Source organism: Pleurodeles waltl, chromosome 9 (genome assembly GCF_031143425.1).
Source record: "Pleurodeles waltl isolate 20211129_DDA chromosome 9, aPleWal1.hap1.20221129, whole genome shotgun sequence".
NCBI classification, from domain to species: domain Eukaryota; kingdom Metazoa; phylum Chordata; class Amphibia; order Caudata; family Salamandridae; genus Pleurodeles; species Pleurodeles waltl.
In genome coordinates this window covers 2,626,930-2,651,821 of record NC_090448.1, presented here as the reverse complement: position 1 = coordinate 2,651,821, position 24,892 = coordinate 2,626,930, and the positions used below count along the sequence as shown (strand labels likewise).

Genomic DNA, 24,892 nt, shown 5'->3' with positions numbered 1-24,892 from the left:
ATAGTAAATAAGAAATACATACAGGAACATAATGCATAAGTACAGCCATAATGAAGCATCAGAAATTCATAAGTAATCAAACATCACCAAAGAAAAATTACCATACACCTGCAAAGAGGACTCCATAGACACAACTGGCAGCTCAATCTCGGGTGGGTAATACTATTATAGTATATGGGCGGGATAATCCTCGCCTCCGTGTCCTTAATAGAATTGAAAGTTTCCTTCACGATAGCTAGGAAATTTTTCATTCTATAGCAGGACCGGAGGTGAGGATTATGCAGGTTAAAAGCTTACTTCCCACCAGCGAAGCGGCCTCATGGAGTGGTTTAAAATAAAACTTCTTAAAACCCGACCCGAAGACCAATCAGCCGAACTCATAATGTCCTCCAAACGCCCACCGACCAAAATGGCCTTGGAAGCCATAGCACTTCTAGTAGAATGAGCCCCAAAAGGTCTAATGTCAATGCCAGATTCTGACATAACCCAACTAACCCATCTAGCAATGGTGGGCGAAGACACTGCCTTAAATGGTTTTTTGACAGCAATCAAAAGCTGCCTCTCTCCAGGAGGTCTAACCTCCTCTTTGACCGTTTCATAGACATCTCACCACGCATAACCTAAGATGAGAATCAAAACTGGGATAAGATACAAACCTGGTACCTGTCTTAGTCCATCAGGAAACAGTTAAAGAAACCCCGTCTGGGGTGAAGACCCTGGTGGACACATCCAAAGCCCGCACGTCGGAAACACGTTTGCAAGAAACCAGGCACAAAAGCATCGCTAATTTAGCGGAAAGTTGCTGCCTGGATAGGTAACAATTATCTGGCAAAGAGGATAGAAAATTAAGAACCTTGTTCACGTCCCATAACCCCGAGTAACGAGGTTCAGGAGGTCAGGACAAACGAACCCCTTTCAAGAGTTTACTCACCCAGGGGTGGTCCCCCACCGGAACATCATTGATAGTATTATGTCCTGCTGAGATTGCAGAACGGAAAGAGTTAATAGTACAGTAACTCAGACCAGATGAAAAGAGTTCTGCCAAAAAATGTAATACTAACTCAATGGGGGCCCCCACGGGAGCCACCTCCCTCTCCAGACACCAACGGGCCCACCTGTTCCAAGCTGATCTATATCGCTTCATAGTACCTGGGGCCCACGCCTGTCTGATAAGGGCTGTAGCTTCCCGTGAAAGGCAAACATTTTCCCAGCGTCCCCTGAAATCCTCCATGCCATGAGATCGAGGTGACCCTGAAGCACCAGAGGATGATGGCGACCCTGTGGGTCCTGGAGGACTCCTGGTACACAAGGGAGTCTGAGAGGAGCCATCCAAGACAACTCCAGAAGAGTGGGGAACCACGGCTGAGCCTTCCAGATCGGAGATATCAGGATCAGGGACGCCCGCTGGCGATGCACCTGAGCCACCACTCTAGGGATCAAGAAGAACGGAGGGAAAGCATAGCACTGATCGTTCTACCAATCCTGCAAGAAAGCATCCACTGCGCTCACCCCGGGATTGGGTTTCCAACTGAAATAAGTCGGAAGCTAAGCATTCCACCGGGATGCAAACAGACCCACAGAACAAGGACCCCAACGGTCCATCAGAGACCGAAATATCCCCGGATCCAGACGCCAATCGCTGGAATCCTTGAGGTACTGGGAATTCCAATCTGCCACCTGATTTTGAGTCCCCGGAAGATATTCCGCTGTGACCGAAATCTGTCTCTGAAGACAATAATTCCAGAAATCCTTCGCCAAGTCCGCTAAGACCTTGAAGCGAGTGCCCCCCAGTCTGTTGATATACTGAATAGCTGATATATTGTCCATCCGAAGAAGGACACAACAGGAAATCCTGTCTCGTGTCAAAGATCGGATCGCAAACGACCCCGCCAGAAGCTCCAGGCAGTTGATGTGTAGGTTCACCTCCTCCGAGGTTCACTGACCTCCCATGAAGATCTGACCACACCTGGCTCCCCAGCCCAGTCTGCTGGCATCTGATTCGATCACCAGGTCGGGGAGAGAACCGAAAATGGCCTTGCCATTCCATGCATCCATGTGGTTCAACCACCACTGCATCTCTAGGCGAGCCTCCGAAGAGAGCTCCACCAGAGCTGAATAGGTATGCCCTTTCCGGAGGTGAGAAGCTTTCAGCCGCTGCAGGGCCCTGTAATGGAGAGGACCCGGAAATATAGCCTGGATTGACAACGACAGGAGTCCCACAATCCTGGCAATCTGCCGGAGGGAGGTCCTGCCCCTGCGGAGCACCCTGGCAATCTCCTTCTTTATCTTGGAGACCTTGTGCTCCGGAAGACGCAGCGTTGCTGACGTCGTGTCCACCACAAAACCCCAAAACGTTGTGGATTGAGACGGGCACAGAGAGGACTTCTCCAAATTGATTACGAAGCCCAGGTCCAGTAGTAATGCAATAGTCATGTTCATGTAAGACAGTAGTTGCGATTTGGACTGGTCCATCAACAGGATGTCATCCAAGTAAATAATCAGTCTTGCGCCCTGAGTCCGCAAAAACTCGACTACCGGTCTCAGCAGTTTTGTGAAGCACCAAGGTGCTGACGAAAGGCCGAACGGGAGGCACGTGAACTCGTAGACCTGACTCCGCCATTGAAACTGTAGAAACCTGCGGTGAGGGTGGTAAATAGGGACTGTAAGATACGAATCCTTGAGATCCAAAAGTATCAAGCAGTTCCCTTGACACAAAAGGTCCCTGAGAAGATGGAATACCCTCCATCTTGAAATGACGATAAACCACCCATTCGTTGAACGCCCTGCGATTTATCTCTGGGCGATACCCTTTGTCCTTCTTCTCCACCAGGAAAATGTTGCTCAGAAACCCCCTCGGATGGAGGAGAGTCGGGACAATGGCTCCCTTGCCCAGAAGAAGTCGGACTTCTGAATCGATCAAAAGTGAATCCTGTACACTGAACGGAATGGGGGGAGGGCGAACCGGTTGAACAGGTGTCGCATAGAACTCTATGCGAAAACCTGAGACCGTCTCTAAAACCCAAGGGTCGGACGTAAGCCGGGCCCAATTGCTTGCAAAGAGAGCAATCCTGCCTCCCAGCTCTTGAGGGGAAGAAAGAGGGGTTCTCACCTGTACTTCCTCCCTGGGAATTGGAATTGCCACGTTGAAAACGCGAAGATCGTCCCCGGCCAGAACCTCTGTTGGGGAAGGTTCCCTGATGGCCATCACTCCAGCCGTTGTTGCGCTTGCCTTGGGTTCTGGAGGGGCCTGACTGTTGAGAGCGGCAGGAGGAGCGACCCCTTCCTTTTCCGGCCCCGCCGAAAACCTTTCAGGGAAATATCTTGCGCATCGAGGACTGCGCTTTATCCAAAGCGGAGAAAGTAGATACGAATCTCCCAAGCTCCTTCACAAAGGGATCCCCGAAGAGATTGCCCTAGGCTATCGCGCCAGCCTCAGATGTTGCCAGTTCCCCCAACTTAGGGTCGATCTTTATTAGGAGAGAACGCCGTCTCTCCGTGGAAATGGCACAGTTGGCGTTGCCCAAGAGACAAACTGTCCTTTGTGCCCATCCAGCTACCAGATCCGCCTGCAAGGGTTTCCCCGCAGCCTTGGCCCGAATCCGCCAACTCAATAATCTTCGTTAAGGGACCCAACACATCCAACAGTTTGTCTTGGCACGACCGCCAAGAACGATCGACCCCTTTTTGGGGTCACGCATGTACTTCGAAAAGAAAGTACATAATTTAGGGTCCAACACGGGTGTTGCAACCACCTTGTCCCCCAGTGCCGGCCGGGGACATTCCGCCCGCAAGCGGGCCCGGACCCCGTGCTCCAAGGGGTGGCGGATAGTTTTAGCTACATATGCTGCCACTTTAGGATTGGGGACCCATTCAGAGGACCGAGGGTGATAAATGTCCTCAGGGTCAAACATGTCCGAATCCCAACCTTCTTCCTCCACTAGAGGTGTTCGCAGATTGGCGCCAAGGCCTTCCCACGATGCGACCCTCATCCGATGAGCCCTCGTCATCGGAGTCACCCCCCCCTGAATGGGGTGATCCCACTAAGGGATCTAGTGCCCGGGCAGCAGAGCTGCCATGCTCTCCGAGTGAGACATCCTCCTGGCAGGTTACAGGATTTAGCGTTTGCGCACTCTTGGCAAAGGCCTCCCTTAACCGGGCGAACCCCTCCAGGTGCCCCGCGTCACACTTCCTAGAGGAAGAAGGGACCTTAGATGCCACAGCACAAGGCAATCCCAGATCCCCCAAGAGCGAGAAGGAGCGAGGGCTTAACTGACGGGCAGCAGTGGAGAAAGAGGAAGGACTGTGCCCGTCAGTTATATATATACACGCGTCCTTATGGACTGTGGATTGGTTATGAGTTGTCATGGTTACTTGTGAGCATCATGGGAGTTGAAGTTTGATGTTGTTGAACTTTAACTTGCTGTTATTAATAAAAGTGAAGAAAGTACTGCATAATCCTCGCCTCCGGTCCTGGCATAGAATTTTCATTTACAGCTCTTTCAGTTCTAAGCAGCAGGCTTTAACTGATGGGTTTCCGGGAGGACGGTCCCCCAACACGCATGCGCATTGTTGACTTTGGAGTGTTTCCGTCCGCGTGTAGGGATGTGCCCCTCCCTTGCTGCGCATGCGCTGAAGTGTGTTATGTTAAGCATGTGTTGGTCTCTCCCGCCATGAGTGTCTCCATCCTGCACATATATATATAGAGGTAACGTCCCTTGCAGCGCACGCGCTCATGTGTCTTCTAAAAACCCATGCTCTGAAGTGTTTTAATGAGTGTCTCAATCTGCGCATGTGTGGAGATAGTTACCCTCCCTTGGTGCGCATGCTCTGAAGTGTCTTCCTTAACGCGTGTCGCTATCTGCGCATGTGTAAAGTTGTTATCCGCGCTGGCCGCCTATGCTCGGACATCTCTCGCCACGCATGCGCATTATGGCAAAGTATCTCGTTTTTGCGCATGCGCTTTATCCGGTAGTGTCTCCGTCCCACGCATGCGCGGCGCAGGCTTCACTCTGCCTGCACCAGTACAGCCCCAGCTCTGCGGGCAGTGTCCTCCCTGCCCCGGCGGTGACCCCGAGCTCCTTCCCTCAGAGGGTCAGAGGCCGCATCTCACACCCAGCACCGCTCCAGGAGGATGTCCCAGGCGGAGGTAGGGCTGGGGCCGTGTTTCATCCTTCCCTGCATGGTATCTTCACCCTCCGAGGCCTTCCGATCTCTGGGCGGGAGCTCCCTGGGTGTGACTGTGGTGGGGGCCCTGACATCTTCAAGAGCCCCCCTCTCCAGGGACCCCCCGTCTCCAGGGTCCCCCCCTCTGGCACAGGTCACTGAGCTATGGGACTCTCACCAAAAAACACAACACATTGTAAACCTTTTTATTTGTACAACCGAGGCACAAGAATAAACTCTACCCCCAAGCCTACAATACACATAGGACCATGTTCCCAAGCGCCCTGACGCACCGGCGGCGCGCGGCGCGGGCTGCTGACCCATATCTACGAGGCCTCGCGAAGCCACTCTGCATCGCCAGTCTGCGTGGCGTTACATGGCCTAGGCGATATGGAGTAGAGCAATGCAGCGCAAGTCACTGCGTTGCCTTACTTTGTCCCAGGGCAGCGTGTCCGTAGCTGTGGCATGTGTGTTCCCATGCAACATCCATGGATTTTGATGCTTTCCCACATTTACAAGGTTTTGTAAACCTGGGAATGAGTCAAAAGCCTACACCACCCTAGGGGTGGGGTAAGAATGACGCAACGGGAAGACATATCTTTATTTCTCCTCGCTTTTCCTATTTCTGTGTGTGCTGCATTCCGCAGCATACGTAGGAGGAAATCACTTCCATTGACTAATTTTGTGCAGGATGTTGTCCTTTCCTGCACAAAAACAGTCATCTGCACAACGCAGGCACCTTTACTCTTTCTGCACCAGTACAGGGGGAGAGGACAGAAATGTGCAGTATCTTGTAGATACAGTACATTTCTGCCTTTTCCCGGTGCACTTTATATTTTGGGTCCCTGTAAGCATGGCCCTTACTCCACAGCAGTCAGATGGGAGTGCATTAGAACAACAGATGCTGCTTAGATATGAAAACAACACTCAGTTTGCTCATCTCATCAGTGAGACCTTGAAGAGTGAGAATCTCATTGAATGAATGGACTTTGTTGTCTGACACATAGATTTTGGAGGTGGGCAGTCCTCCTCCATGTACTGGTCTCTTCCCCTTTGCATCTTAATAAACACATGCCCTCACATCCCCCGCCAGCTGTTCTTTTTTTTTTTGTCCATCTAGTTCAGATCAAGTGATTCTTCCAGGTTCTTCCGTGTAGAGTCAGGAAGCCAAGACGTTTTCTCACAGGGTCAGAGGACACAGGGGTTGCATTCCCCATCACTAACAACCAAGCTGTTTCTGCACCAGGAGACGCTTCACTGGATGTCTCATCTGGAGACATTTGACCGTGACTTGTGGAAGGTCCTGTTGTATTGTGGACAGACCTGTTTGACTATGACCCCCCTTGGGACTCCTGTGTTGTAACTTTAATGCAGCAGAATGGCACTATATCAAAAAGTGCCATTCTTGTTTACCCTGGAATCTGGCTGTCATTTGTGGACTGGTGCCTGGCCTAGTTGAGCATCACAGGGTGGCTCTGGAGTAACTTCCTTCGGTCAATAAGACTCATAAGGTCATTACTACAACACTCTGCAGAGTTCTGTGCGTTTGCTAGAATGGTAATACAGCCTTAGGTGTGGCTTTACTTTATTAGCAGTTCACATTTCTTGAAAATTTAGTCAAAGAGGAAAATCTTACAAAAGCGTGATGCCTGATATGAATGCACAGCAACAGTTTAATGAAGACAATTTGTTGAAGACCTTTCTTCCTTTCGAGCGATCTCTTCCTGTATTTCACATTTCCTCTCAGTTTATTCCAAAACAGCACTGAGGAGTGGACAACTTAGCCTGGCCTCTAGAAAGCACTTTATTGTGGCAGGCAACTTCTTCAGCTGCTTGTATCAAGGCTGGTCTGTTGGTGCCTTAGTACTTCTGACCTCTGTAGAACAGGGTGGCCAGCCAGAATCAGATGAGTAATACCAGTACCATGATACCAAGTGTGGTTAGTGGTTGCAGAGACTTCTACTCTTTTGTCACTATAGACATTAACAGTTGAGGAAAAACTACAGGCAAAACCTCTGTTTCTAATAAAGCCTAACATCATTAGATAGCAGGATAATTTGTTTGTGTTGCATTAGAGGCAACAGATGCAATTTGTGTCTTTTGGAATCTGGTTAATGGAGTGTGCAGGACGAAATAAGTATCAATTTCCCTCTTGACATTGTTTAAGAAGGATGAAAAGCAATAAGTTCTCTACAACTAAAAAATCATGAGAAAATGGGGCAAAATATGGCGTCTCCCATCTTGCCTTAATGATAGCTCTTCAAATAGTATTTTCCTACCAGCCAAAGCGATGACACAGTACCAGAGTGGATGTTATTGCATTTCCTTTTAAATCTGTATTAAGAATATATGTATTTTTTTTTAGAAAAACAAAATGTTATAGGGACTTTATGGTTAGGCTCACATTTTAAATATATGAAACTATAGAAATCCAGCATAACTCGTGGCCGTCATGTAGTTTTTTTATCAAATATTTTACTGCAACTATTACATTGACATTATCAATGATGTTATGAAAGATAGCACGAGTGCTGTAATTTGTGGGGTAATTAGCAGTGCATGGCGAGGGCACGGGTTATAGTTACCTTAGGGCAACGCAGTGCCATTGCTTCGGCAAGCACAGAGTTGATTTGACAGCAGCTGTGTGCGTGCTGAAGTATTTAATCTCTGTCCCCTGCATGTGTGCAAGGGACAGAAATTAAAGCTTTGGATTTTGACAGCAGGATCTGTTTGACAGGTCCTGCTGTCAAAACCCAAAGTGTTTTTTGTGGCTTGGTTTCAGCTGCAGAGCTAGTTGGTTGCAGCCAAGCCACAGCAAACAGCTATGTCCCAGCAGTGGGACAACCCGGGGACATAGCAGGAGCCGGCTCTGAGGGCTCCAAGAGGGGGGCCGCGTGGCCCCCCTCCAACTTGGACATAGTCCCAGGGAGCGGTGGTCCCCAGGGAGTTTTTTTAAATAATTGCCCCGGGAGGTGGTGGTCCCTGGAAGAGTGCGGGGGGCGTATAAATTGCATTTTGCCCTGGGGGTGGTGGCTTCAGCCGAGTCCCAAGATGGCTGACAACATTCTTCAACGACTTCTGTTGTTGAAGTGTTATCAGCCAATCAGATCTCTGTACGAGATTGGGAGGGGTTGCAAATCCTTCGCGTCAAATTTGGATTTTCTTTAATTTCTCTAAACCTATTGAATGGAATTACACCAACCAAACAAAGGTCGCTTTCTGGACCAGGACCTACCTTTCTGCCAAATTTGGTGTAATTCTGTCCAGTAGTGTTTGCCATATCGCTGTTCAAAACCCTTATGGAAAAATGAATGGGGAAAACTTGTTTTGGGACCCTCCTATTTTCTCGGCCCCCCTGGACGGATCACCCCGAAACTTCAGCTGAAGGACTGGGAAATGTATATATATATATATATATTAATAATATTGTCCACTGGCAGTCTCCAGTAGATAGTTATTGTTAGAACGATGTTTCCATAGGAAAAGCGTGCTTTTACTTGCCTATATCTTTGTCCACATTTGAGGAATCTTCACGAAATTGACCCAGAAAGGTGTTGACGTGATTCTTGTTGCGCATAGAAAGTTTCAGGGTGATCCGTCAAGCGGCGGCTGAGGAAAAGGGGGCTCAAAAAACATTGCATTTCCCATGTTCATTTCCATTGGATTCTTTAGACACGACTACAGGCAGAACCGCTGAAGAGAATGACACCAAATTTTGCAGAAAGCTAGCTGTTGGTACACAAATTAAGCTTTTGCTTTTTTGGAGTAAATCTATTCAGTAGTTTTTGAGAAATTTAGGGATATTCAGATTTGTATATATCTGACCGCAAACTATTCGCAAACAAAGAAGAGCTTGTGCAGGGAAATGCACAGCTCTGATTGGCTGCCAACACTTCAAACCAGGAAGTGTTGCAGATATCTTGGGACTCCGCTTGAGCCGAGTCCCAGAAAAATAGTCCAAATAACATAAAAGTGGCCAGGGTAGGGACACCCTGACCCCTTAGTACTGGTGAGGAAGTCCCAGTGGGGCCCCCAAGAGCAATAACAACACTTTTTAAAATGATTTTTTTGCAGCGAGTTTGCAAATTTGCGGCATAAAAATGAAAATGAAAAGCAAATACGAGCTCCCGTGCTTGTTCTTTTATAGGACCCCTGGTAGGCCAGGTCCCAGCGGCATAAATAATTTACTGTGGGTGACCTCCTGGCCTCCACACAGTTCCAGCGGCCACCACCTACCGATGGCTTTCATCTTTATATATACGGTGGTGTTTTGGGCCCCCGCTGCCCTGGGGACCACCACCTCCCCAGGGCTTTCCTTTATAAAAATACAGTGTGTCCTGTGGCCCGCCGCTACCCTAGGGACCGCCACCTCCCCAGCACTTTCCTTTTTATGTATGTGGAAGGGGGCCCATGGCCCCCGTGGCCTGGGGACCACCACCCACGGAGCAAATGTGTTTAAAAAAAAAAGGAGGTTTCTATGGGACCCCACACACCAGGGACCACTACCCCCGGGGCTTCTATATAGATATACATGAGGGTGATAGCCTCCCCCATACCCCGGGGATCACCATCTCCCCAGGGCAAATAGTAAACAATGAAAAGGGGGTCTGTTTGCGACCCCTATTAGCCCTGGGGACCCCCACACAGAGCTATCTTCATATTGGAGAGGGGCCACGTGACCTCCCCTCCTGGAGCCACTGATGGCCCTGGGAATCGCCACCCCGCGTGGCCGGCTCCTGCTATGTCCCAGGGGTGCCCACCGGGACATAGCTGTTTGCTGTGGCTTGGCCCTGTAGGGCTCCCTCGCAGTTCAGAAAGCCCATAAAGGGCTTAACATTTTTTTTTTTTTTAAACCCCATCCCTATAGCTCAGTGTGAAAGTCGCAGACCTTCACATTGAGCTTTGGGGGTTCGAGTCCAGTTAGACTAATTTCCTTATTTTTTTGCGCCCTCTCTATGCACTATTAATTACCCCACAAATTACGGCACCCATGATGATAACATCCCTAATAATATCAATGTAGGTTTTGTAGTAAAATGTTTTAGGAAAAAACTGCATGGGGGGGGTTCGAGTTATGGTTAACTTAGGGCACGAGTTGTAGTAACTTTAGGTTACTCTAACTATAACTGCTGAATTTCTATGGTTTTGTACGCTTGATATGTGAGCCTAACTATAACATTATTGTAAGAACCTAGTTGCCATAGAAAAAGTGTTTAATAACTTGCCTATATCTTTGGCACCATTTGACAAATCTTCACAAAATTTTCCAGAAAAAAGGGCCAGATGATTCTCGTTGCACACAGAAAATTTGGGGTGCTCTGCCAAGCCGGCACCAAGAAAAAGAGGGGTAAAAAATTTGCATTTCCCATGTTAATTCACAAAAGCCCTTTAGACACGACTACAGCCGACCCACTGGGTGCAATTACACCAAATTTGGCAGAAAGCTAGCTTTCGGTTCGTAGATTACGCTTTCGCTTATTTGGTTTAAATCCATCCAGTAGTTTATGTGTAATTAACAAAAATCCAAATTTGTATATCGGGCTTGTGAATATTCGCTAATGCTCGCGCGAATAGAAGTGCTGTAATTGGCTGGCCACAACCTGAACAGAAAGTTGTTGCAACCATTTTATGTTGTTGGAGAGGGTCCCTGGGGCTAAAAAACAAAATAAAAATTAGCATAAGGGGCCAGGGTGGAGGTACCCTGACCCCAGGAGTGTGATATAGGGGTGTTTGTGCGTCAAATTATGGGTTTACATTTTATTTTCACCATGCGCGATATTCGCGGTTAATCAAGATTAATTGAGAATAAGCAAAAACAATGTTTAAAAAATTCAGACATTCATACACTAATTCTTTCATTCATACATGCACTCAGACTCATGCACCCATTCAAACACACTCATAGACTTCCACACCCACTTTCAGACCCACTCAGACACTTCTGCACCCACTCAGACCCGCTCATTGACTCCCACACCCACTCTGGCACCCACTCACAGATCCACTCAGCCACTCGGACCCACTCGGACACTGACGCACCCACTCACAGACCCACTTAGACCCTCATGCACCCACTCAAAGACCCACTCACACACCTCCTCACAAACCCACTCAGACCCTCGTGCACCCACTCACAGACCCACTCACTGACACACCCACTCACACTCACGCACCCACTCAAAGACCCTTGCGCACTCACTCACAGACCCACTCAGAGACTCATGCACCCACTTAAAAACCCACTCAGACCTTCATGCACCTACTCATAGACCCACTTATGCATTGATGCACCCACTCACAGACCCACTCAGATCCTCATGCACCTACTCACAGACCCACTCAGACACTGACCACCCACTCACAGATCCACTCAGACCATCTTGCACCCACTTTCACACCCAGAGACACCTTCTCACACCTGTAACTCGTGCCATGCACAGTTTTTTCATCAAAAATGTTATGCAAATATAACATTGATATTATTAATGATGTAATAATAATACGTTTTTAAACATAGGATCAACGCAATGCTATCCACGCCAAGCTAGACAGGGACAAAGTATTTTGCAATTTATACAGCAAAATCTTTAAGCATAGGATTGCATTTATGCGTCACTCTAACCCTGAAAGGGTTCTGTTAAGTATTAATAAAAACACTTTCTCTTAATGGAAAATGCCTTATGTGCCACATGCTCAAAACATTTATTTTGTTTTAGCACTTGTGCTCTCTTTTTATACTGCTTCATACCTTTCAGTAAGTTCTGAATTGCTCTTGCACAGAACATTTTTGCTCTAATTTCTTTGAACTGTTGCTGTCTTCTGCTTATGGTATCTGTTTTCTCTAATTTGTGCTTACTTTTCTTTTGGCATGATTTTTCCACATCCTTGCTTGATTTCAAATCTTTCTTTTCATGCACATCATTATGCATACCTTGCAAATTTTTGCAAACAAATTTAACAAATTGTTTAGATTTCGTACCAGTAGTTTCTTTCTCTTTTCCTATTTTTTGTAAATATTCACTGCATGCTCTCTCTATAACAGCGTGTATATATAGGTAAACACAGCTATAGATTCCAATATCCTTCTCTATTTCTCACTGTGACCACTATTTTCATCATTATAACGATTACTTTTCAAAATATATTCATTAATTACTCTCAGTCTCAAGCTAATTATTACAGTAAACCTGAAAATATGACTGCTTGCACAACTCTTTATCTGAATTATTTTACAGTTTGACTCAATATCTACATACATATCATAGTATAGACAACACTCTTTGCACACCTTCTAACGACCTATACATTGACATATCTGATACACATACAAATATAGAAACATGTCTAAAAGGTGCTGTTAGAAATTGGGTCTCTAGTCGGCAGTGGGTTTGTCCAACTAGGGACCCTCACTCTAGTCAGGATAAGGAGATACCTGCTCAGATAACCCCTGCTCACCCCCTTGGTAGCTTGGCACGAGCAGTCAGGCTTATCTCAGAAGCACTGTGTCAAGCATTTGCACATAACACACAGTAATAAGTGAAAACATTACAAAAGGACACCACACCAGCTTTAGAAAAATAGCCAATATTTATCTGTGTAAAACAAGACCACAAATTATAAAAATCAAACATACAGTGATAAAGATATGAATTTTGCAAGGTTTACTCAAAAATACAGTTCCTTGAAGTCAATAGCTCCACCTGGGGCTATCACGGCGTCATGATCAACAAAACCAACAGTTCAGGCCGGCCGCAGCGTCGCGGGCCAGCTACGGTGTTGGGGTAACCCATAAACAGTACCCTTGGAATTGCAGGACGTCGTGATCCTCGCGGTCAGCTCCGGAGAGCAGCGTCGCTAGTGTCGCAGTGTCTGTTCCGGAGTCGGTGCCGGAGTCATCGGGCCCTTGAAGTCACATGCATTTCAGATCGAACTCTGGACAGATGAAGTCAGGAGTGCTGGCGTGGATGGCGTCCGGGCTGCGGTGCGAAGCAGGACTGTGCGACAAGCGGTGCCCACAGGTCACAGTGCAGGCAGCGGCTCGGTGACGGTTATCCAGCGGCGTCGGTGAGACCAGGGCTGCGGTGTGAAGCTGGGCGGTCCGGTGTCCACAGGTCACAATGCGGGCAGTGGTGTCGTCGTTGCTGAAGCGCTGTCGTTGGTAGGCCCAAGCCAGCATTGCGAGACGGTGCTTCATGACCCTCACGATCGGTGTCCACGGGCCACAGTGCAGGCAGGGATGCCTGGTGACGACACTGGAGTCGATGATGCTGGCATCAGTGGACTGTGGCTGCAGTGCGGGGCGGGACGGTGCATCGTGCTCCTCACGAGCGGTGCCCATAGGCCACGGTGCAGGCAGCAGGGCCGGTGTCAGCAGGAGCGGCGTGTCGGGGATGCCCAGGCTGCGGTGTGAGCAGACAATGCTGGAGTGTGGGGCCCACAGGTGGCAGTGCGAGCAGCGGCTCGGTGAAATCATCCGATGACAGCGTCGGTGAGACCAGGGTCGCGGTGCAAAGCGGGGAAATGCTACTCTGTGCAGCATCGGCAGGTCATGGTGCAGGCCTACCCCCTAGTTTGAAGACCTCTGGTCTAGAGAGAGGTGCAAAGCAGCCCAACTGTCAAACTGTCCCAGACAGACAGTCCACAAACAAGCAGAGTCACAGAATGGTTTAAGAAAGAAAATGCCTACTTTTTAAAAGTGGCATTTTCAAACAGACAATTTAAAAAGCAACTTCACTAAAAGATGTATTTTTAAATTGTGAGTTCAGAGACCCTAAACTCCATATTTGTAACTACTCTCAAAGGGAAGCTGCACTTTAAGGATATTTAAAGGCAGCACCGTTGTTAACCTATGAGAGATAGGCCGTGCACAGTGAAAACCGAATTTGGCAGTATTTCACTGTTAGGACTTATAAAACACCCCAGTATATATCCTACCTTAATCATACACGGGACCCTGCCCATGGGGCTACCGAGGGCCTATCTTAGGGGTGCCTTGCATGTAGTAAAAGGGACGGTTGAGCCCTGGCAAATGGGTACACTTGCCCAGTCCAATTGGCAGTTTAAAACTACACACACAGACACTGCAGTGGCAGGTCTGAGCCATGTTTACAGGGCTATTAATGTGAGTGGCACAACCATTGTTGCAGGCCCACTAGTATCATTTGATTTACAGGCCCTGGGCACCTCTAGTGCACTTTTCTAGGGTCTTACCAGTAAATCAAATATGCCAATCATGACGAAACCAATCAACAGTACAATTTACACAGTGAGCATATGCACTTTAGCACTGTTTAGCAGTGGTAAAGTGCCCAGAGTCCTAAAGCCAACAAAAACTGGTCAGAAAATTAGTTGGAAGGAGGGAAAAAGATTTGGGATGACCCTGCATAAAGGGCCAGATGCAACAGGTACCTATAACAAAATGTATCCATGCAATCGTACACAAATAGATCTATTTCTATACATTTAAATTATGCATGTAATAACTGTTTGTCTCTATGTGATAGAGTATACAGTTCTTGATCTTTTATAACTATTTACTCATCCTATTTGTGCACATATCTGAAATTATACATACAGTAAAATACAAATTCTCTTTTCTACATACCTCTTAAATAGTAGCTTCTTTATTATACTTTCTCAATATTTTTATGTACCCTTTTCTTTCTATAATTATAAAACCTCATATAAGAATAGTAGTATAGTCCCATACCAAGGGGACCTTAATGGCAACCCACTGAACTCTGCTCTCACTGGTATTGTGGTGCTTAACAAATCAGACGTTTTGTTTCACATTGTTCTTCTATTACCCATGATCTGAATGGTTAACATCTGTTAATCCCTTCGTTGCCTACCATAGAGAAGCCCAATGTGATATGCAGTACAACGGAGTCACAAATCCTTTGCGTCCCCTGTGTAAAACTGCAACGGATTTGCAACTCCGAACAGGCGTAAAACAAAATGTAATATTAAATACTTAGCTTTATTTTTGTATTAGGTATAATGCACACTAAATGAAATATCATATTAACTGTTGTTACCTGCAAAATATTTTTTTGTAAATTAAAATACTCCTCAGCCTTTCAAACCAAACACCCATCCCCCATTGTCTTTTGATTCATCTGCCATAGCAACCTTATTTGTAACACTCCACTGTAGCAGCAGTTCGAAAGGTCACAGCACTCTCTGGAAGGAGCATTACAGCTTTTAATTTGTTCTGTAGCAGGTGTGGTTGACTGTTTGCAAATGTAAGCTTATCCAAAACTCCATCATATTTTACTCAAAAATGTCACCCAGTCACAGATGCAGTAACTTAGATTACAACAGATAACAAAAAGGGCTCTTTCTGGATGAAGAGCTACCTTTCTGCCAAATTTGGTGTAATTCTGTCCAGTGTTTTTTGCGCTATCGCTTTATCTTGGCCCCCGCTTGATGGATCACCTCTACATTTTCCAGACAGCAGCTCACATGACTGTCGAATTTTTTGGGAACATTTTGTGAAGAATCGTCAAGCGGCGCCAAAGATATAAGCAAGCAAAAACAACTTTTTCTATAGAAACTAGGTTGTAACTATAGCTGCTTACTGATGACCGCCAGTAGGTAATATATATATTTTACCTAGTGGCGTTTGCCACTAGGTAGTTATAGTTAGGACCTAGTTTCTATTGAAAGAGCAGTTTTTATTTTGCCTATAACTTTGGCGCCGCTTAACGAATCATCACAAAAGTTTCAAAACATATACTTTGCTAAGTTCACCTTCTGTCTTGACATTTTCAGGGTGGTCTGTCAAGCGGGGGCCGAGAAAAGGGGGGTCCCAAAACGCATTTTCCCCATTCATTTTTCCATATTACCTTAAGGCATACACACAGCCCGAACCACTGACCGGAATTGCACTCAATTTGGCACAAAGCTAGATTCTGTTACGCAGATCATGATTTTTGTGATTTGGTCCAAATCTGTTCAGTAGTTTCAGAAAATTTACACCCAACAAATATAGTTATATAGGGAAGCGGATCCTCTGCGGGTCCAACTGTCCCCGTGTTGATATCGGATTGGCTGGCAACACTTCAGCAAGGAAGTGTTGGTAGCCATCTTAGGACTCGGCTTGAGCGGAGTCCTAGAAAAAAGACAAAAAAAAGAAAATGGTCCAGGGTAAAGTCACCTTGATCCCTTAGCCCTGGTGCTGGCGTCCCTGAGGGACCCAGCTGGGGCTAAAAAGCATTTTTTATATTTTACTATCAGATCTGCCGATTTATTTTTTTAAATGAAGCGTGGTCTCCCTTGCTTCGTTATTATTAAGCTCCCGAGTGGGCCAGGTCTAGGGGCATTTGTTAATAAATGTGGGGAGGGGGGTCCTCCTGGCCACCTCCCGCTGCCCTGGGGACCGCCACCTCCCCAGGGCTTACAATTGATGTGTGGGGGGGGCCGCGTGCCCCCCTAGGGCTGTCTTCAATATGCGGGGGAGGGACACCCAGCCCCCTCCCACTTCCCTGGGGACCACCACATCTCCAGGGAAATGAATAGAATTTATGCTGGGTACCTGTGGCCTCCCCACACCACAGGGAGCACCACCCCCAAGGCGATAAGTGTGATTAATGCAGGGGGCCTATGGCCCTCCCACTTCCCCACAGACCACCACCCCCTGGGGCAAATATAAAAAAAAAGAAGGGGGGTCCCTTTGGGCCACCACCCCACAGGCAACGCTGTATTCTTAGCTGGGGTGGCGTGACCTCCCATCCCTCCACTGGCCTGGGGACTGACAGGTCCCCAGGGCTTGCAATTGATGTGTGGGGGTGCGTCCTCCCTACTGCCCTGGGGAACACCACCTCCCCAGGGGTGTGTCTTCAATATGTGGGGGTCTGCCCCGGGGACCACCACCTCCCCGGGATGAATTTATGTGAGGATGTGTGTGCCCCCCCCCCACCCTGGGGACCACCGCGCCCCGGGTGATGAATGTGATTGCGGCCTCGGGTACCACCCTGCCTGGTGCAAATATTTAAAAAAAACAAGGGAGGGTCCTTTTGGGACCCTCGCTGCCCCAGGGCAACAGTGTATTCTTAACGGTGGCCGCCTCCCCACTGCCCAGGGGACCACCACCCTCCTGGGCAAATGTTCAAAAAAAGAAAACGGTTTCCGGGGACCACCACACCTGTGGGGGTCCCTGGGACCACCACTCCCGTGGCTATTCTCATTGGAGGGGGCTGCCCGGTCCCCCTTGTAGAGCCACTGATGGCCCTGAGGACCGCCACCCCCTAGGGCTGGCTCCTCCTATATCCCAGAGTTTTCACCCCCTGGGACACAGCTGTTTGTTGTGGCTTGGCTGTATCCAAACCACAGCAAACACTTCAGGTTTTTACAGCGGGACCTTTAAAGCAGGTCGAGCTCTCAAAATCCGAGGGTTTCATCTCTGGTTTCATCTCTGTCCCCTGCACAGATGCAGGGGACAGAGATGAAATGCTTCATCAAGCAGGGAGCTGCTGTCAAAGCAAACCTGTGCTTGCTCAAGCAATGGCACTGCAGAGTAAGCCTTAAGGCTTTCCCTGCAGTGTCAGATAGCCATGAAAGGACTTTCCATTAAAAAAATAACAAAAAAAATAATAATAGGGACTGTGGGGGAACCCTTGAGCGTGTCCTCACAGTCCGAGAAAGGCCATAAAGAGCTAAAAAAAGAAAAATTTATAAAACAGAAACCCCCCTGAGCTTTTGGAGTTCGAGTCCAGCTGGACTCATTGCCTTTTTTTAAAATAAAATTTCTTGTTTTAAACTACATACAAATATCTAGGTCTAAGTGTATCAGACATCAAAGCCTAAAAAAACTCTATCTTTCTCCCTCTCTTTCTCTCTCGCTGTCTCTCTTTCAATCAATTCTCCCACTCGTACACCCACTCAGACACTCACACTCACAGACCAACTCAGACACCTACAGACCCATTCAGACCCTCATGCGCTCACTCAGAGTCCCAGTCAGACCCTAACATATCCACTCAGATATTTACACACCCACTCAGACCGTCACACACCCATTCACAGACACTGACACCCTCATGACCTGTGCCCACATTGATGCACCCACTAAAACACTGATGTACGCACTCTTACACCAAGACAGACAATCTGACAGCCACTCTCACCCCCAGATTCACCTATTGTCACACGAAGGGAGGCCGTGGGCAACTACCGTCACGCACGACCAAAGGGCAGTGCTCAGCATGGGTGGTTAGGGATGCTGGCTGCAGGGTCTGGCTGCAGGCCAGCTCTCGCGGGCAGCCTCCTGTGCACATATATATACTTACTGAAAAAATAAAGCTTACAGGGATGTTAGGGTCACATTTTAAACGTACCTCAAGTAACTATAACTCATGCCCTAAGGTAACTATAACACACAACCCCGCCATGTACTAGTAATTACCCACAAATTATGGCACTTATGACATCTTTGATTACATCAATCATAATATCAATGTAATGTTTGCAGTAACATTTTTGACAAAACTGTGCATTTTGGGGGCACGAGTTATAGTTACTGTGAGGTAACTATAACTGGTAAATTTCTTTGGTTTTGTACGTTTAAAATGTGAGCCTAATTATAACATACCTGTAACCTTTGTTTTTTTTCAGTGAATTTCAATGTTTATGTTAATTCAACCACCTCCTTTGGGATGATCCCTAGACTTCTTGCGTGGTCTGTGGGTGTTGGTCCCAAATTTCGACGGCCGCAAGATGGAATCCAATGGGGAGTTCTTGTTACCAAAGACAGGACTTCCATCTTGTCGAAGTTGAGCTTCAGGCAGTTGGTTTGCATCCGGTCTTCTACCATGGTCTTGAAGTTGGATCTGGTGGTGTTTGTCTTGTCCGTCAAGGAGCAAATGAGTTGGGTGTCATTGGCGTAGGAGATGATGGTGATGAGCAAAGAAAGCAAAAGTGAGGGAGAGGATCACTCCCAGATATGACAACAAATGGGATTCATTGATCACATTTTGGTTGACACACCTAGATTCTTTTAGATCAAGACGTGTATTTGGCTGGATCTATGTTAGGTGTTTAACAGAATTCACCGACTGTATTTGCTGAGTACTTAATGTAATATTTTGTGGTCTAGGTCCAGGCGACGTTCTATGAAACATCTGCCTATTTCTCAGAAGAGGAATGGATGCTTTTGCATGATTGGCAGAAAGGACTGTATAGGAACGTGATGAAGGAAATCCACCAAGCCTTGACCTCACTGGGTATGGTCTTATCTTATCTGTCTCAGCTACAGTTTGTATTATGTTTGAGATGTTTGGTTTGTTCACCCAGGATTCTCAGAAGATATGACTATTGATAATACTGCTTGTTAAATTTCAGCTACTGTATAGTAATCAGACTAACTTTTTCTACTATTAACAGATTTTTCAATTAGAGTTTGAATTAGAAGTATAAGTGGTCACCTGTTTGCTATTTAACTATCATTTGAAGGTTCTGTTTTATTATGGATATGTTACAGTATCATTTATCGATACTGGACTTGAATATGTTTGGGGCTATTTAAAAAAGGTGACATACATTGGTGTGTACTTTACACATGTAATTTACTCTTACCAATAACTTAAAACTATCGTCTAGCCACAAAATCTGAGTGTAAAGTTACTGAAGAGTGTAGACCTGCACTTCTCCAGCCCCTGAAAAAGGGGGTGGAGACAAATTTACAAGGGTAAGTTACTACTTTGGGTAAAGGAGCAGTAGTAGATCCTGTACCATACACTGCCAACTGCTGGGACTGCACATAAAGTAGATAGGGACTTAAACTACGTTTTCATAGGAAGTAGTGTTAAATTAAATTTTTTAAATGTATAAATAATGTAATCATATTTATTATTAGAATTCGCAAGTTTGGTGAAAAATGTAAAACAAAAAGTGCAGGCTCCCACACTTGTTTTGAAAAAATCCCCAGGTGGGCCAGGCCCACAGGGGCATTATTTAAGAAAAGGAGGGAGGCACACAGGACCCCCCTCCTGAGGCTCTTGAAGCCTTGGGGACCACACCTCCCTGGTGCATTATTTATATATATATATAACACCTCACCCCAATACAGTCCACCTAAATCCAGTCCACCCCACCCCTCTTCAATTCACCCCAGACCAGTCCACCCCACTCAATCCAATCCACCCCACTCCATTCCTCTCCACTTGAGTCCAATCCACCCCAGTCCAGTACACCTCACTCCAGCCCAGTCCACCCACTCCAGTCCACCCCACCTCAGTGCAGTCCACCCCACCCCAATGAAACCCACACCACCACAATCCACCCCACTCGAATCCACCTCACTCCAGTCTACCCTACCCCAATTCCGTCCACTTAACCCCACTCCAGTCCTCAGACTCCACACTAGTCCAATCCACCTCATTCTACCCCAGTCCAATCCACCTCACCCTAGTTCAGTCACCCCACTCTACCCCAATCTAGTCCACCCTACCCCAGTTTAATCCACTCCAATCCATCCACTCCAGCCGAATCCACTTCAGTCCAATCCACCCCGTTCCAGCCCACCCCACTTCAGGCCACTCCACTCATCCCACTCCAGTCTAGTCTAATCCACCCCACTCCAATCCACCCCACCCCACCCCACCACAATCCAGTCCATTTCACCTCTCTCCAGTCCACCCAACCCACACCACCACAATCCACCCCACTCAAATCCACCCCACTCCAGCCTACTGTTCCCCAATGCAGTCCAGTCAACCCCACTCCAATCTACCCCACTTCATTCCAGTCCACAGACTCCACTCTAGTCCAATCCACCTCATTCTATGCCAATCCAATCCACCTCACTCCAGTTCAATCCACCCCACTCTATCCCACTCCAGTCTAGTCTAATCCACCCCACTCCAATCCACCCCACAATCCAATCCACCCCATCCTAGTCCTATCACTTCAGTCCAATCCACCCAGCCCAGTTCAATCTAATCACCCCACTCCAATCCACCTTGCCCCGTTTCAACCCAGTCAAGCCCACTCCATTCAATCCACCCTCTCTACTCCAGTCCACCCGACTACCTCCACCCACTCCACCCTGTTCCACACCATGCCACTCCACGGCACTCTACCACTAAACCATTGAACCCTACTCTCCTCTACTCAACTCTGCAACGTTCTACTCCCCCACTCCACTCTACAACACTGTACTCTTCCACTCCAGCCTACGACATTCTACACCACTAACTTTTAGCCATGCAGTACACTGATGTACAACATTGCAGAAACACATCGCCAAAGCCAATAGCTCTTGTAAAGCGCAGGCCTATTGGCTTTGCCAATGCTTGTTTGCTCTTGCTTGAGCCACACATACACCGCCCTGTATCTGCACCTGTGCCAGTTGTATCTGCCTCCTTAAATGGATTATAGCTTTGCCTGGGAACTGTCTCAGCGGTATTTCCTAGGCTTGCTGTCTCCTGGCGCACCCAGCTCAGCATTTATTGCCGCCCAGACGATCTCAACTGATCTCATGCCCTTGCATATGTAAGTAATTGGCTCGGTTTTGGGTCTGTTTCTCCTGGTTGCATAATTTCTCCATCCCTTTAAAGCAGGCTCATATTATTTTATTTTTTAAGTCTTCCAGTATCCTAATCATACTAATAGATTATAAGTCTCTATAAGTATAGGTTTTTGCACGTGGCCTCACGTTTTTGTACTCTGAAAGATCCCTTAGACCTTCTTTTTAATAGATAAATAAATAAATTGCAGTTGTACCTCTTCTTCCTTTGAACAACTCAATTTTCCAGGCTATTTTGGACATATAGGCCCTCATGAACATAGCGGTCTGGGCCGCCATGCCGGCGGTGGCGGTAAACACTGTTTCCGCCCGCCGGCCCAGCTGAATGTACATTATGTGGCCGGGGGCTTCTGCGCGCTGGTGGTCTTTTGTGGACCGCCAGCACCCGCCGAGTTCATAATGACCCCCATATTGTCTAAAGAACTATGCAGGTTCCAGAATTAGATTATTGAGACCTTAACAAGCTTCACCTGCACTTAAGTTTATAATGACTGATTCTGACTTAATTGTCTTCCAGACATTAAGCCCAATTTACATCTTTGTGGTATAGATACTCTGTCTCAATGGCCATTTTTTACTGTCTGTCACTGCCAGTCAAACCGTGGTAGTAAAAGACAGTAAAAAAGGAATAGTGCCACTCCCTTGCCATGGGAGATGTCTTCCATAGCAAGCAGTGCATTTTCTTTTTAACACTTTCTAAAGAAAATCCGGTTTGGGGATTTTCTTTTTTAAAATAAAAACCGAAAACTGTTTGGTGCTGGCATCCACCCAGCCAACGGGGAGCCCAGCTGCCGGAGCCATGCACCAAACAGCAGTATGCATCGACGGCGGTTCCTGACAATGTATTATAAATGACACCGGCTTGGCGTCATTTAAAAATATTGCGGCGGTCCCCCACCCCCATCAGGGGGAACTCCACCCCCCTAGCAAAACAACGATATGTCTGCCGACATTTTAATCGGCCCAGTCGTCTCAATTCATAACATGAGCTTAATGAGTATGGTACAGGTGTGCTTTCGTAATTGGCACATTTCTCATTTTCATTAAAAATCTAATCTGTTTTTTGTTTCTTTTTTTTGCTCAGTTTTTCTTGGTCGAAGTGTAGATTATTCTCGGTTATTACCCTTCAGTCGGCTTTCATGATTGACATTTTGTAGGTGACTATTTTAGACATGCTGCCCTTTTTATGTGCTGATTATGACCCCAAATGGTCTAAAACCTGTGACGGCTCTGATAGCCTAGTGTAGATCATTTCTTTTTTAATATATAATTAATTGAGGGACTTGCCAACTTGCACCTGTGTAGCTGCTTGCCTGCTGTGATTTCAGATAAACACAAAAATGTAATGAATGTTATTTCTCTTTGTGTTCTTTTCTCACTGTGTGATCACTGTTCACAATGAGCTCCTGTCTTAGACAAAGTGAAGATATCTCTATCACATTAAGGCCCTGATTCTCACCCTGGCGGTAATTACCGCCAGGGCGGAGGTCGGCGGTAGCACCGCCAACAGGCTGGCGGTGCTCCGCCAGGCATTCTGACCGCGGCGGTACAGCCGCGGGCAGAAGCGGAAAGCCGGCGGGGTACCGCCGACTTTCCGCTGCCCGTCTGAATCCTCCATGGCGGCGGAGCGCGCTCGGCCGCCATGGGGATTCCGACCCCCCCTACCGCCATCCAGTTCCCGGCGGTCCGCCCGCCGGGAACCGGATGGCGGTAGGGGGGGTCGCGGGGCCCCTGGGGGCCCCTGCAGTGCCCATGCCACTGGCATGGGCACTGCAGGGGCCCCCGTAAGAGGGCCCCTAAATGTATTTCACTGTCTGCTGCGCAGACAGTGAAATACGTGACGGGTGCAACTGCACCCGTCGCACAGCTTCCACTCCGCCGGCTCGATTCCGAGCCGGCTTCATCGTGGAAGCCTCTTTCCCGCTGGGCTGGCGGGCGGCCTGAAGGCGGCCGCCCGCCAGCCCAGCGGGAATGTGAGAATTACCGCCGCGGTCTTTCGACCGCGGAACGGTAACCTGACGGCGGGACTTTGGCGGGCGGCCTCCGCCGCCCGCCAAGGTAAGAATCAGGCCCTAAATGTGATACAGTCTATTCCTATGAGATGTGAAAGTTTTTCTTCTGTAGAACATTGTTGTTTGTAATATAATGTGGAGGTAATTTCTGGCATCCAGCATTTTACTGTAGATTACAACTCATAAAGGCATTGAACAACTAACTTTAAATACACTTTTTATTTTAAATAAGGGAACATTTTAAAGGTCTCAGTGGTTTATGTGGTTATGATTTCAATGTATAGGGGGAATCTATATATTTTGTGTTTTATTGTAATGTGTTTGACTGCTTTTTAGTTAACATTGGTTTTTATTTACTTTCATAAACAGGTCCTCTTATTGCCACAACTGTCTTCACTTTACTGTCGAAACAAAAGGAGGATCTGATCTTGATGGGCAGTCAGGACTCTCAGAGAAGAGGCAGCATGAATCTGTGCAGAAGTGAGTGAAACATACATCTGAGATCTGGCTGCAAGGCTAACTCATACATGTCTGGTGCACACAAGCAAACACACGCATGCACACACATGCAAGTGCACATGCCCACCAGCCACAAACTGGTCCACAGCAGATGTCCCTCTGGCCCAGACAAGCACACACCAAATGTACAGAGAAGCACACACAGGCTCATAGCATCGCCGCCCCAAAAGAAACTGTCACCACCAAGTATTCCGTCCACTTAGGGGCTCCATCAGACCCACGCCCCTCCAGGCAGACCGATGGCGGCTGGTAAATTTAGAAAGTGGTGGCACATAAAAAAAAAATTGGTTTTATTTAACCAAATGTTTTAAATAAATAAAGCCCTGGAGAGGTGGTGGACCCCGGTGCTCCAAGAGCCTCAGGAAGTGGGTCCCGTGTGCCTCCCTCCTTTTCTTAAAGGCAGTGAACAGAATGAGCTAAATGTCCTCAGGCAAGTTTGGGGGATCTGGGGTTCTCTAACCAAAAACCTTTGAAACAAAACCTTAGCCAAACTGAGCACTTTAGATCGCACTTATTTCACAGATTGACTTACAAGTCTAGATGGTAGATGAGCCGCTGCACGCTTGAGCAGGCGCCTGGCTCAGCTCGAAGCCAAAACCAAACCAAGCTTTCTTCTGGTTTCCACCTGCGTCCTGCACTCTAACCACATGCTTCAGGAATGAAAGACAAAGGA

At 47.4% G+C, this 24,892-nt stretch overlaps 1 protein-coding gene across 1 annotated transcript in view; it reads left to right on the top strand.

The window, feature by feature from the left end:
- The first annotated feature begins 4,988 nt into the window (after positions 1 to 4,988).
- LOC138258810 (zinc finger protein 551-like) overlaps positions 4,989 to 24,892 on the top strand; it is a 56,930-nt gene continuing 37,026 nt past the window's right edge. The window contains exons 1-3 of the mRNA XM_069206054.1: positions 4,989 to 5,146; positions 19,259 to 19,385; positions 24,070 to 24,180. Of these exons, the coding sequence (XP_069062155.1) occupies positions 5,132 to 5,146; positions 19,259 to 19,385; positions 24,070 to 24,180 (253 nt within the window). The 5' untranslated portion in view covers positions 4,989 to 5,131. The remainder of the gene's footprint in view (positions 5,147 to 19,258; positions 19,386 to 24,069; positions 24,181 to 24,892) is intronic.